The 11,744-nt window shown below is 42.0% G+C and overlaps 1 protein-coding gene across 2 annotated transcripts; it reads right to left on the bottom strand.

Moving 5' to 3' along the window:
• Positions 1-8,927: 8,927 nt before the first annotated feature.
• On the bottom strand, positions 8,928-11,278 carry LOC123086824 (cyclin-D5-1). Of its 2 annotated transcripts, XM_044508642.1 has the most exons (5): positions 10,824-11,278; positions 10,638-10,724; positions 10,215-10,530; positions 10,005-10,138; positions 8,928-9,913 (listed from the first exon to the last, which is right to left on the bottom strand). In XM_044508642.1, the coding sequence occupies exons 1-5, from the start codon at positions 11,103-11,105 to the stop codon at positions 9,719-9,721; spliced, it is 1,014 nt and encodes a 337-aa protein (XP_044364577.1). In that variant the 5' UTR covers positions 11,106-11,278; the 3' UTR covers positions 8,928-9,718. The 2 variants fall into 2 exon arrangements, with proteins under 2 accessions (XP_044364577.1, XP_044364576.1); XM_044508641.1 differs by having other exon boundaries at positions 10,005-10,530.
• Between the last annotated feature and the right edge of the window lie 466 nt (positions 11,279-11,744).

The following is an 11,744-nucleotide window of genomic DNA, read 5'->3' as shown; positions in this document are numbered from 1 at the left end:
TTATATCTACCATCCATATTACACTTGTATCACCATCTCTTCGCCGAACTAGTGCACCTATACAATTTACCATTGTATTGGGTGTGTTGGGGACACATGAGACTCTTTGCTATTTGGTTGCGGGGTTGTTTGAGAGATACCATCTTCATCCTATGCCTCCCATGGATTGAGAAACCTTAGGTCATCCACTTGAGGGAAAATTGCTACTGTCCTACAAAACTCCGCGCTTGGAGGGCTAACACGAGTCTACAAAAAGAAGGTTGTGTAGTAGACGGTAGACATCAAGCTCTTTTCTGGCGCCGTTGCCGGGGAGGTGAGTGCTTGAAGGTATATCTTTAGATCTTGCAATTGAATCTTTTAGTTTCTTGTTTTATCACTAGTTTAGTTAATAAAAAAACTACAAAAAATGGAATTGAGGTTGCCTAATATGCTTCATCTTTTTAATGTCTTTCGTGAAAATGATGGAAAGGAAAATTGTGCTCAAGTGTTAGAAGAAGAAGTCAATAAAATGTTTGGCTCTAAATCTTTGAATGATAAACATGATTGCAATGTTGTTAGTGTGCTTGCTGTGAATATTCATGATACTAATGATGATTGCACCAGTCATGATAAAGAAGTTTCTTATAAGAGTGTCAATTTTTGTGGAGTGAATAGAGTTTGTGAAGACATGCCTTATAGGGATGATAGATTTTGTAAGAAGCATAAACATGATGAAACCAATCGGTGGCTTAAGGTGATAGATAAATTTGCTACAAAATTATGCTCTCTTCATCCCATTACTTGTGAACTTTGTAATAGAGTTGGTCATCTTAATTTCCAATGCACACTTTTTATGATCGAATCGTGGCTAAAAACAGCAATAACTTTATCACCCCTGAACTTTATAATGAAATTTGTTTATTTTGGGGGTGTGAATAATTGTCACATAAAAATATTTGGTTTGAAGCATCCATATTCACCGACCATGTTGAAACTACTCTTAAAGAAATATATGTGTTTTGCATGGTAAATTGCAAGGAAAATGCTTATATTTCCAACTATAGAAAGATGGGAAAGACAATAGAATATAAAAGTACTAATGATGTGAAACATGTTACGAGAATGAGCTCCCTATGCAACCAATCTCATCAATAAGGAGCTCCAAAAAGTTGTTTAAACCCACACATGATGTGGACAAGAAAAAGAAAAGACGGAGAAGCAAAGGTAAAAAGGTATCACTCCCAAATGATGTTGCTCCCACTATTGTTATTCCTCATGAGAATGAACCAAAAATAAATGTGGAAGATGATATACTTGATGATGATATTGATTCTTTGTCTTATGGTACAATGTTCGAAGAAACTATTGAGGATGATTTTGTTATGCCTATTACTCATTGTGATGATTATAATTGGGAAAATAATGATACCTCTAATAATCTTGAAAATCTTTTGGCACCAACTTAGAAAATTGTGACGATAATACTTGCTATACTATTGGTGCTATTCATACTATTAATGCTGAGAGTGAATATGCTTATGATATGCAAAGCCACAAGCTTGGGGATGCTATGTTTTATGAGAATGACATGTTTGAGAATTTATTTGCTGCAATTAATGTTTGTCCCAAGCTTGTGGATGCTATGCTTGACGAAGATTATATTTTTAGTACCCCAAGTTTTGATGTGCAAATTTATTATGATGATAGCATGCCTCCTATTTATGATGATTGCAATATTTATGAAAGTGAGTTTGGAAGAGTGTAAACTTTAGATAATAATTATCCCACTGTTTTGGAGGGGTTTGAATTTTACTATAATGGTAAAAGTGGATTTGGAGAGGTCATGACTTTATTTAGTAATGAGTCCACTATCTTGGAAGAGGTTTCAATTGATTTTGATGAGAACAAAGTTGCTACTTATGATGATTATTGTGATGACACTTATGTTATAAAAAGTAGTGATGATTATATTTATAAAACTTGTCATAATTATGATTACCTTTTTTCTGAACATTACTCTTTTAATGTGGAAACAATTTATAGTATTCGAGTTTCTTATGATACTCCCACTATTCCGAGTGAGAAGAATTTTACTTATGTGGAGAGTAGTAAAATTTCTATACTTGTGCATCATAAAAATAATGCTTTATGTGATGGTTATATTGTTGAATTCATTCATGATGCCACTGAAAATTATTATGATAGAGGAACATACGCTTTTATATATTGCAATAATATCGAGTTTCCTCTCTATGTGATGAAAATCTTGAAGTTTTGCTTGTTTTGCCTTCCTATGCTAGTTGATTCTTGTTCCCATAATTTGTTTGCTCACAAAATCCCTATGCATAGGAAGTGGGTTAGGCTTAAATGTGCTAGTCATATGCTTCATGATGCTCTCTTTGTGTTTCAATTCTTATCTTTTATGTGAGCATCATTGAAATCATCATGCCTAGCTAGAAAGGCATTAAAGAAAAGCGCTTGTTGGGGGACAACCCAACATTTACCCCTACTATTTTTGTGTGTACACATGATTAAGATATTGGTGTAATCATTTTTATAGCTTTTATTTCAATAAAGTGCCAAGTAAAGCCTTTGGGTAGTGAGGGTGATAGTTGACTTGATATTGTGCAAAAACAGAAACATTTGCTTCCAGTAACAGAATTGTTTATTCACTAGAGCGTGATAAAATTCTGAATTACACATGATTGATATGCAAATTGCCTATGTTTTCCTAATTTTTCAGAATGTTTGGAGTCACAGAAGTATACGAAGTTTCCAGATTGCTACGGACAGTTCTGTTTTTGACATATTCTATTTTCATTGTATTGTTTGCTTATTTTGATGAATCTATGGGTAGTATCGGAGTGTATGAACCATGGAGAAGTTGGAATACATTAGATATAACACCAATGTAAATTTAGAATGAGTTCACAACAGTACCAAAGTGGTGATTTACTTTATTATACTAACGGAGCTTACGCGTTTTCTGTTGAGTTTTGTGTGATTGAAGTTTTCAAGTTTTGGGTGAGATACGGATACGAGGAGAATAAGGAGTGTGAATACCGTAATCTTGGGGATGCCCAAGGCACCCCAAGATAATTCAATGAATACCCAAGCAACTAAGCTTGGGGATGCCCAGGAAGGTATCCCCTCTTTCATCTCCAACATTATCGGTAACCTCACTTGGAGCTATATTTTTATTCGTCACATGATATGAGTTTTGCTTGGTGCGTCATTTTATTTTATTAGTATTTTCTTACTATTATTTAGAGTAATGTTTTTCATCTTTTAGTTCAATAGAAAGGTCAAGTATAGCCTTTACCATGCTTATTATATGTTGTTGTTTTGAAAACAGAAAGAATTCTATCATTGTCTGAATATTCGTGAATACTCAGAACATGATAAAATCTTGAGATTTTTACACAATGAGTAACAACAAATTGTGTACAGTGGGGTAATTTTTCAGAATTTTTGGAGTTAGGGAAGTATGATTCCTCTTGCATACTTTACAGACTGTTCTGTTTAGATAGATTGCTGTTATGTTTGCATTGTTTGCTTATGTTTGCTCGTTCAATGATTATATTTGAGGATAGGAGTATTATATATGCAGAGGCATTTTGTATGCAATGTCAAATTATAATTTTTGTGATTTTCTATAGTAGAGAATGATAAGGTTTTGCATTGATTTATACTAACTTATCTCACGAGTTCTTGTTGAGTTTTGTGTGGATGAAGTAGGGTAACCGTGGTATAAAAGGAACTAAGGAGACACGAGAGCTCAAGCTTGGGGATGCCCAAGGCATCCCAAAATAATATTTCAAGAAGTCACAAGCATGTAAGCTTGGGGATGCCCTGGTTGGCATCCCGCCTTTCTTCTTCAACAATGTCGGTCAGTTTTGGTTGAGCCTAAGTTTTTGCTTCTTCACATGATATGTGCTATCCTTAGAATGTCATTTTATTTTATTTTGCTTGCTGTTTGAATAAAATATTAAGATCTAAAATTTTAAATGAGAGAGAGTCCTCACATAGCTACATAATTATTTGACTACTCATTGATCTTCACTCATATCTTTTTGGAGCAGTTTGTCATTTACTCTCATGCTTCACTTATATCTTTTTGAGAGTCTTATAAATAGTAATGGTAACATGCATGTGTTATAAAATTTGTCTCAATATGATGGGTATTCAAGAGGGATATAATAAAAACTTTCATTTAAGAGCATTGAATAATATGAGAAGTTTGATTCCTTGCATTTTTTTGAGATATAAAGATGGTGATATTAGAGTCATGCTAGTGAGTAATTGTGGATTGGTAAAAATACTTGTGTTAAGGTTTGTGATTCCCGAAGCATGCACGTATGGTGAACCATTATGTGATGAAGTCGGAGCATGATTTATTTTTTGATTGTCTTCCTTATGAGTGGCGGTCGGGGACGAGCGATGGTCTTTTCCTACCAATCTACCCCCTAGGAGCATGCGTGTAGTACTTTGTTTCAATGGCTAATAAATTTTTGCAATAATTATGTGAGTTCTTTATGACTAATGTTGAGTCCATGGATTATACGCCCTCTCACCCTTCCGCCATTGCTAGCCTCTCTAGTACTGCACAACTTTCGTAGGTGCATTAAACCCACCATATACCCTTCCTCAAAACAGCCACCATACCTACCTATTATGGCATTTCCATAGCCATTCCGAGATATATTGCCATGCAACTTCCATCGTTCCATTTTGTTATGACACATACCATCATTATCATATTGCTTTGCATGATCATATAGTCGACATAGTATTTGTGGCTTGGCCACCGCTCATATTTTTTTATACATGTCACACTTGATCATTGCACTCCAGGTACACCGCCAGAGGCATTCATATAGAATCATATTTTGTTCTAGTATCGAGTTGTAATTCTTGAGTTGTAAGTAAATAAAAGTGTGATGACCATCATTATTAGAGCATTGTCCCATGTGAGGAAAGGATGATGGAAGCTATGATTCCCTCACAAGTTGGGATGAGTCTCCGGACTTTATAAAAAAATAAAAGAGGTCAAAGAAGCCCACAAAAAATAAAAGAGGCCAAAGAAGCCCACCAAAAAATGAGAGAAAAAGAAAGAAGGGACAATGTTAATATCCTTTTACCACACTTGTGCTTCATAGTAGCACCATGTTCTTCATGATAGAGAGTCTCCTTATTTATCACTTTCATATACTAGTGGGAATTTTTCATTATAGAACTTGGCTTGTATATTCCAATGATGGGCTTCCTCAAATTGCCCTAGGTCTTCGTGAGCAAGCAATTGGATGCACACCCACTTAGTTTCTTTTTGAGATTTCATAAACTTATAGCTCTAGTGCATCTATTGCATGACAATCCCTACTCACTTGCATCGATATCAATTGATGGGCATCTCCATAGCCCATTAATTTTCCTAGCTGATGTGAGACTTTCTCCTTTTAGTCTTCTCCTCACAACCTCTATCATACTCTATTCCACCTATAGTGCTATATCCATGGCTCACGCTCATGTATTGCGTGAAAATTGAAAAAGCTTGAGAACATTAAAAGTATGAAACAATTGGTTAGCTTGTCATCGGGGTTGTGCATGATGAAATACTTTGTGTGATGAAGATAGAGCAGAGCCAGACTATATGAGTTTGTAGGGATAACTTTCTTTGGCCATGATACTTTGAGAAGACATGATTGCTTTATTAGTATGCTTGAAGTATTATTGTTTTTATGTCAATATTAAACTTTTGTTTTGAATCTCATGGATCTGAACATTCATGCCACAATAAAGAAGATTACATTGATAAATATGTTAGGTAGCATCCACACTTCATAAATTCTTTCTTTTATCATTTACCTACTCAAGGACGAGCGGGAATTAAGCTTGCTTATGCTGATACGTCTCCAAAGTATCTATAATTTATGAAGTATTCATGCCATGTTCGCCACAATTTTATATGGTTTTGCTATGATTTTATTAGAACTAACCCGGACTGACGCTGTTTTCAGCAAAACTACCGTGGTGTCATTTTTTGTGCAGAAATAAAAGTTCTCAGAATGGGCTGAAAATTTATGGTGTTTTTATGGACCAAAAGAGACCCCTGAAGTACCGGAGCTGGACCGGAAGAGTCCCGAGGAGTCCACAAGTAAGGGGTGCGCCCTACACCCAGAGCGTGCCTTGAGGGATTGTGGGCCCCTTGGGCACCCTGCTGACTTGTTTCCGACGCCACAAATTCTTATAAATATAGAAACCACTAGAAAGAAACCTAGATCGGAAGTTCCGCTGCCGCAAGCCTATGTAGACAAGAAAAACCAATCGGGAGCCCGTTCTGACACCGTGCCGGAGCGGTAAATCATCACCGGAGGCCATCTTCATCATCCCGGCGGTCTCCATGACGAGGAGGGAGTAGTTCACCCTCGGGGCTGAGGGTATGTACCAGTAGCTATGTGCTTGATCTCTCTCTCTCTCTCTCTCTCTCTCTCTCTCTCTCTCTCGTGTTCTTGATTTGGCACGATCTTGATGTACCGTGAGCTTTGTTACTATAGTTGAATCATATGGTGTTTCTCCCCCTCTACCTTCTTGTGATGAATTGAGTCTTGCTCTCTGAGGTTTCGTTATGTTGGATTGAGTATTGGATTTGAGAACACTTGATGTATATATGTCTTGCGATGGGATATCTGTGTTGACAATGGGATGTTCTATTGATTCACTTGATGTATGTTTTGGTACTCAACTCGCAGATCCTCGAGGTGACATTGGGGTAATCTATGCATAGGGGTTGATGCATGTTTTCGTCCCACGTTCTCCGATAGAAACTTTGGAGCGATTCTTTGTCTCATGTTGAGGGATTTCCATATAATTTAATTATGTTATCATTGTTGAGAGACTTTGCACTAGTGAAAGTATGAACCCTAGGCCTTGTTTCCAAGCATTGCAATACCGTTTTTGCTCACTTTTGCCACTAGTTACCTTGCTATTTTGATATTTTCATATTACAAAAACCTATATCTACTATCCATATTACATTTGTATCATCACCATCTCTTTGCCGAACTAGTGGACCTATACAATTTACCATTGTATTGGGTGTGTTGGGGACACAAGAGACTCTTTGTTATTTGGTTGCAGGGTTGTTTGAGAGAGACCATCTTCATCACACGCCTCCTACAGATTGATAAACCTTAAGTCATCCACTTGAGAGAAAATTGCTAGTCCTAGAAAACTCTCCGGTTGGAGGCCCAACACGAGTCTACAAGAAGAAGGTTGTGTAGTAGACATCAGTGGCGCGCCCTGGTGCCTAGTGGGCAGCAGGCCCCCCACCAGTGGGTGTTTGCTCCAGTATTTTATTTTGTTCCAAAATGAATCTCCAAAAAGTTTTGTCCAATTCCGGAAACTTCTATTTCTGCACAAAAACAACACCATGGTAGTTCTGCTAAAAATAACGTCTGTTCGGGTTAGTTTCATTGAAATCATGCCAATTAGAGTTCAAAACAAGAGCAAAAGTGTTTGGAAAAGTAGATACGATGGATACGTATCAACTCCCCCAAGTTTAACTCATTGCTTGTCCTTAAGCAATTCAGTTGACAAACTTAAAGTGACAAAGAAAAACTTTGACGAACTCTTTTGTTCTTGTATCCATATATATGCTTAAATAATACCCAGGTATTCACCAAAGATTATAACTAACCATGCAAATGACAACTCTTATTAATTATATTCACTCATATCAATGGCATAATATACTAGCGAGCAATAATAAAAAAATTGATGATGATGGGGCAGAGAGTACAAATTGATCTACATCGAGATCATATGAGTATTGTGTAAGCTCTAAACCTTGCAAAGGTGAATGTGTATGCCTCTATGGACTAAACCCACGACTTATATAGACGCCAAGGGTACCTAGGGTTTACAATGCCGGTTACAATGGAGGGATAAACATGCCAACTATTAAAATATGCTTGAAGTACACGCCAAGCCTCCTAGAGATCTTCATCTTGATTACACCGAGTGCCAGGGCCAACATGGCTCATTCATCATTCTTCGGTGGGTCCTCGGCCCGGCCCATAGCTGGCGGACCGATGTGGCAAACACCTCCTAATTCAGGACACTAACACTTGGCATGTAGGGATGACAATGTTGGGGCTTTAGTTTTGATAATGATACCAAGCTATGGGTTCTTGAGCTTTGGGTTGTGAAAACCCTATGTGTGGTCTTTATTTGGTTGAACCAAGAAATGCCGACCTCCATACGACACTTGAACCTTCTATCTAGGTTGAGAGTTTCTAATTTGGCCTTCAGTGATTGAAATCGAAAACAAGACATGTGAAGGTTGTTCTCCAAATGTGAGGGCTCAAGACCGCTTCCCCATGGTGATACCCACCGCAGCAACGGAACTTGGTCACTGTGTTTTTTTTCAATAATAATTTGGTCGTGTGCATCCTCGACGTCTCTATTGGTTCATCCGTCATATTGTTATAAAATGTTGATATAAGGAAATTGCTAATGGAGCTCGAGCTCCATGGAGCCTGGAATTTCAAAATTTCAAAAATCAAATCTTGGTAATTTAAAAAATTCTGAAAAAATTACACCTCTAGGTATGTTTTCCACATCTGTGTAAAGTTTCATGGTGAAATACATTATGATGTGAGCTATACAAAAAAATCATGTATTTTAGCACATGTATCATTCACTAAAAAGTCCATGATTTTGTTATTTTTGTGTAGATCACATAACAACGCATTTCATAATGAAAACTTACACACTTGTAGACACCATCGCTACGTGCATGTGTATTTTTCCATATTTTTTCAAAACTTTGAAATGTGATTTTTGAACTGCTCGAAATTTCAGGTTCCGTGTCGTCGATACATCCTTGTTGTCTTAAAAAACGGAGGGTATACAAGATGTAGAGCTACGCACATACGAACAAAGAGAGAGGCGAAGAATTGCATGCGTGGATTATTCTCGTACCAGCCATCTTTCCAAAACGAACAGGGATTACAAAAGCCAGTTCAGTAAGCAGTACGTAGCAGAATGAACCGCTAAAAACCACATGCAAGTGCAGCGCTGCTCGCACCTCCACCACCACCACCACCACCACTGGTACATGTGTGCGCGCCCACTTTGAGCAGGGGTGGGGAAGGAAGCAAAAGGCCTAGCCCGCCTTTGAACCAAATCAGAATTTTCAAGGAGCAATGGACCATGGTACTTGCTTTGCTTGCAACTTGCAACAACAACAGCACCGCCCACCACCACCGTTCTACATCCTCCATATGAATTCAGAGATATTTATTCTCTATGCCTACACTACACCAGCCAGCTGCCGCCGCCGCCGCCTCCCGGGAAGTGGAGTGGAATCCGACGTGCAACTTTGCAGCCGGCCAGCCAAGCTTTCCCTCCGATCCTGCGCCGCTTTACGCTCTCCTCTCCGTAGGAAAGCTCGGGCATCATCGAGCTCGCCACCTTCTTGATTATTTTTTTGTTCTTTTCCTTCTTCTTGTCTCCACTCGATGGCACGCGGGAATCAAACCAATCCAATCCGGCCGCACTGCCAATAACCGGTTGTTTGGCGGTGCGCCGATCATCAAAGAACTAAAAAAATCTAGAGAAATGGGAAGGAAATCGTGGGTGAAAACGGCCGGAGTTGCAACTGCTGCGACGACCAACTAATGGATGAAGCTCCGGCCGCGCGGCTGGACACCTAGGGAAAAACAAGCGCGGGCTTGGATCACCGGTGGACGGCCGGCAGCTCCAGCCTCACCCTCTTGTTGTTGCTCATCGCCGCCGCGACGGAGAAGGAGGCGGCGTCCAGGCGCGCGTATGTACTGTCGGCGTCGCCCCGGTCGGACGCCGATCTCTTGGCCGCCTTGCTCGGCGACGACGGATCGCGCAGCATCATGGTGTAGCAGGCATATACATCCTCCTGCGCACAACAACATCGGCCGTCAGGCGAACTGGTTTGACGACCCACTGGAAGGAGCTTTGAGTATGGTGGACGAGGACGAGCAAGTCACCTTCTCGAGGAGGCAGGTCGGGGAGAGGCTGCTGATCTTGGATTCCAGTGGCTCCCTCGTGAGCGTGCCGTGGGTGGCCGCCAAGACGGCGACGGCGGCCACGGTGGACGGCCGGTGGTCGAGCACGCTCGCCACTGCAAGAACAGAGCACGGTCAGTTGATACAAGCAGAGCACGGTCCATGGATCGATGTGGTTGTCAAGTAACCAACCTTCGGCGGCGGAGAAGATGAGGGCGGCGGCCTTGACGGCGATGAGGCCGCCGCCACCTCCGCGGCCGCCGCCGTTGAATCGCCGGAGCCTGGAGGAGAGGCAGGGGAGATAGTCGAAGGGCGTGACCGCGCCCATCCGCCAGTCGAGCGTGGAGAGCACGAGCATCTCCATGCGGCGGATGGAGTCGCAGCTGAAATCGTAGTCGTCGTCGGCGCGGAACTCCGACAGCGCCGGCGCCTGGCACTCATCCATCTTCGCCGCCAGCGACACGCACGCGATGGCCAACAGCCGCGCCGCCCACGGCATCACCGACCTCTGCACGCACGCACGCACACGAACCAAAGAATCAGTGACCGGTCTCCGCGTGGTTCAAGAAACAGAGGAAGCTAAGTGGGATCAATGGATGGCGATTGTGGACGTACGTCGACGCATCGCCGGAGGGAGAAGCGGTCGAAGTAGGCAATCGCCACGTACGCCGTGCGGTGGGAGAACCCGAAGTGCCCGCGCGTCTGCAATGGCGCCGGCGAGAGATGTCAGGGGCTCTGTTTCACCATCAAAAAACCAACGGATGCAGATATATAGACGCGTCTGTTGGATCGATGGTTCACCTCAAGGATCCACCGGACGGTGTCGCGCCGCGCGCACTGGAACCAGTCCTCGGACGCCATGGAAGACGACGGATCGACGGAGCAGAAGCTGCTCTCCTTGGACACCAGGTGGTCCAAGTACCCCTCCTCGTCTTCCTCCTCGCCGCCGTTATCGTCGCCGGCACTGTACACCAGCAGCAGCTTGCCGGCGTCGTCGTCGGCGAGGCCGTCGCCGAGGTCGGCGCCGTCCTCTTGGCACATGAGGGAGAAGCAGCACCCGGCCGCGTAGTCCTCGGCTTCCATTCTCGATCCGCTCCGTGCTTCCGTTATGTACACTCCGCCGGACGGTAGCACTGGTGGGCTTTGTCAAAGTACCATGAGGGTTAGGATCCGGACGGGGAAAGGCCGCCGGAGCTGGCAGTGGGAGTGGAGAAGGGGGGAGAAGGCAGGGCGAGGTGGCCGCGCCTCAAGCGGTCAAGCCGCTGCCCTCTATTTAAGGAAAAAAAAATTATATGAGACCAGGTCTCATATAAAACAGGTGAGACCCGTCCTGATGGATGACACGTGGCATTCACAAATCACAAAGTATCTAATCTTTCCCCCCTGATTTCAGGTGGGGGGGTGAGGTAGATGCTTTGTGATTTGTGAATGTCACGTGTCATCCATCAGGATGGGTCTCACCTGCTAAACCGTGAGACCTGGTCTCATAGAATTATTTTCCCTATTTAAGTGGCTCTCGCAGGCTCGCCACACTGCACTGCGGCACGCACGACGCTCTTCTGATATTTCTGAATTTTCTCCCTCTTTGAATGACCTTAAGCCTTCTTGTTTGGTCAAGATGCATTCCTCAAGATTCGAGCAAATTCATAATGTCACCGTGACTAGCCTGCACTTTCCCGGTAGGTGCAGATTCGGTGCTGCAAAACCGGGCTTGCTACGGAA

The sequence above is a fragment of the Triticum aestivum genome, chromosome 4A (assembly GCF_018294505.1).
Source record: "Triticum aestivum cultivar Chinese Spring chromosome 4A, IWGSC CS RefSeq v2.1, whole genome shotgun sequence".
Lineage (NCBI taxonomy): Eukaryota > Viridiplantae > Streptophyta > Magnoliopsida > Poales > Poaceae > Triticum > Triticum aestivum.
Note: the sequence above shows the minus strand (reverse complement) of the source record. Positions and strands in the feature narration are given on the sequence as shown.

Coding starts and splice junctions, on each gene's coding strand:
- LOC123086824 (XM_044508641.1), bottom strand. CDS start 11,105: ATGGAAGCCGAGGACTACGCGGCCGGGTGCTGCTTCTCCCTCATGTGC. Junction 10,725..10,823: donor CCGTCCGGTGGATCCTTGAG/GTGAACCATCGA, acceptor GCGCCATTGCAG/ACGCGCGGGCACTTCGGGTT. Junction 10,531..10,637: donor CCCTCCGGCGATGCGTCGAC/GTACGTCCACAA, acceptor GCGTGCGTGCAG/AGGTCGGTGATGCCGTGGGC.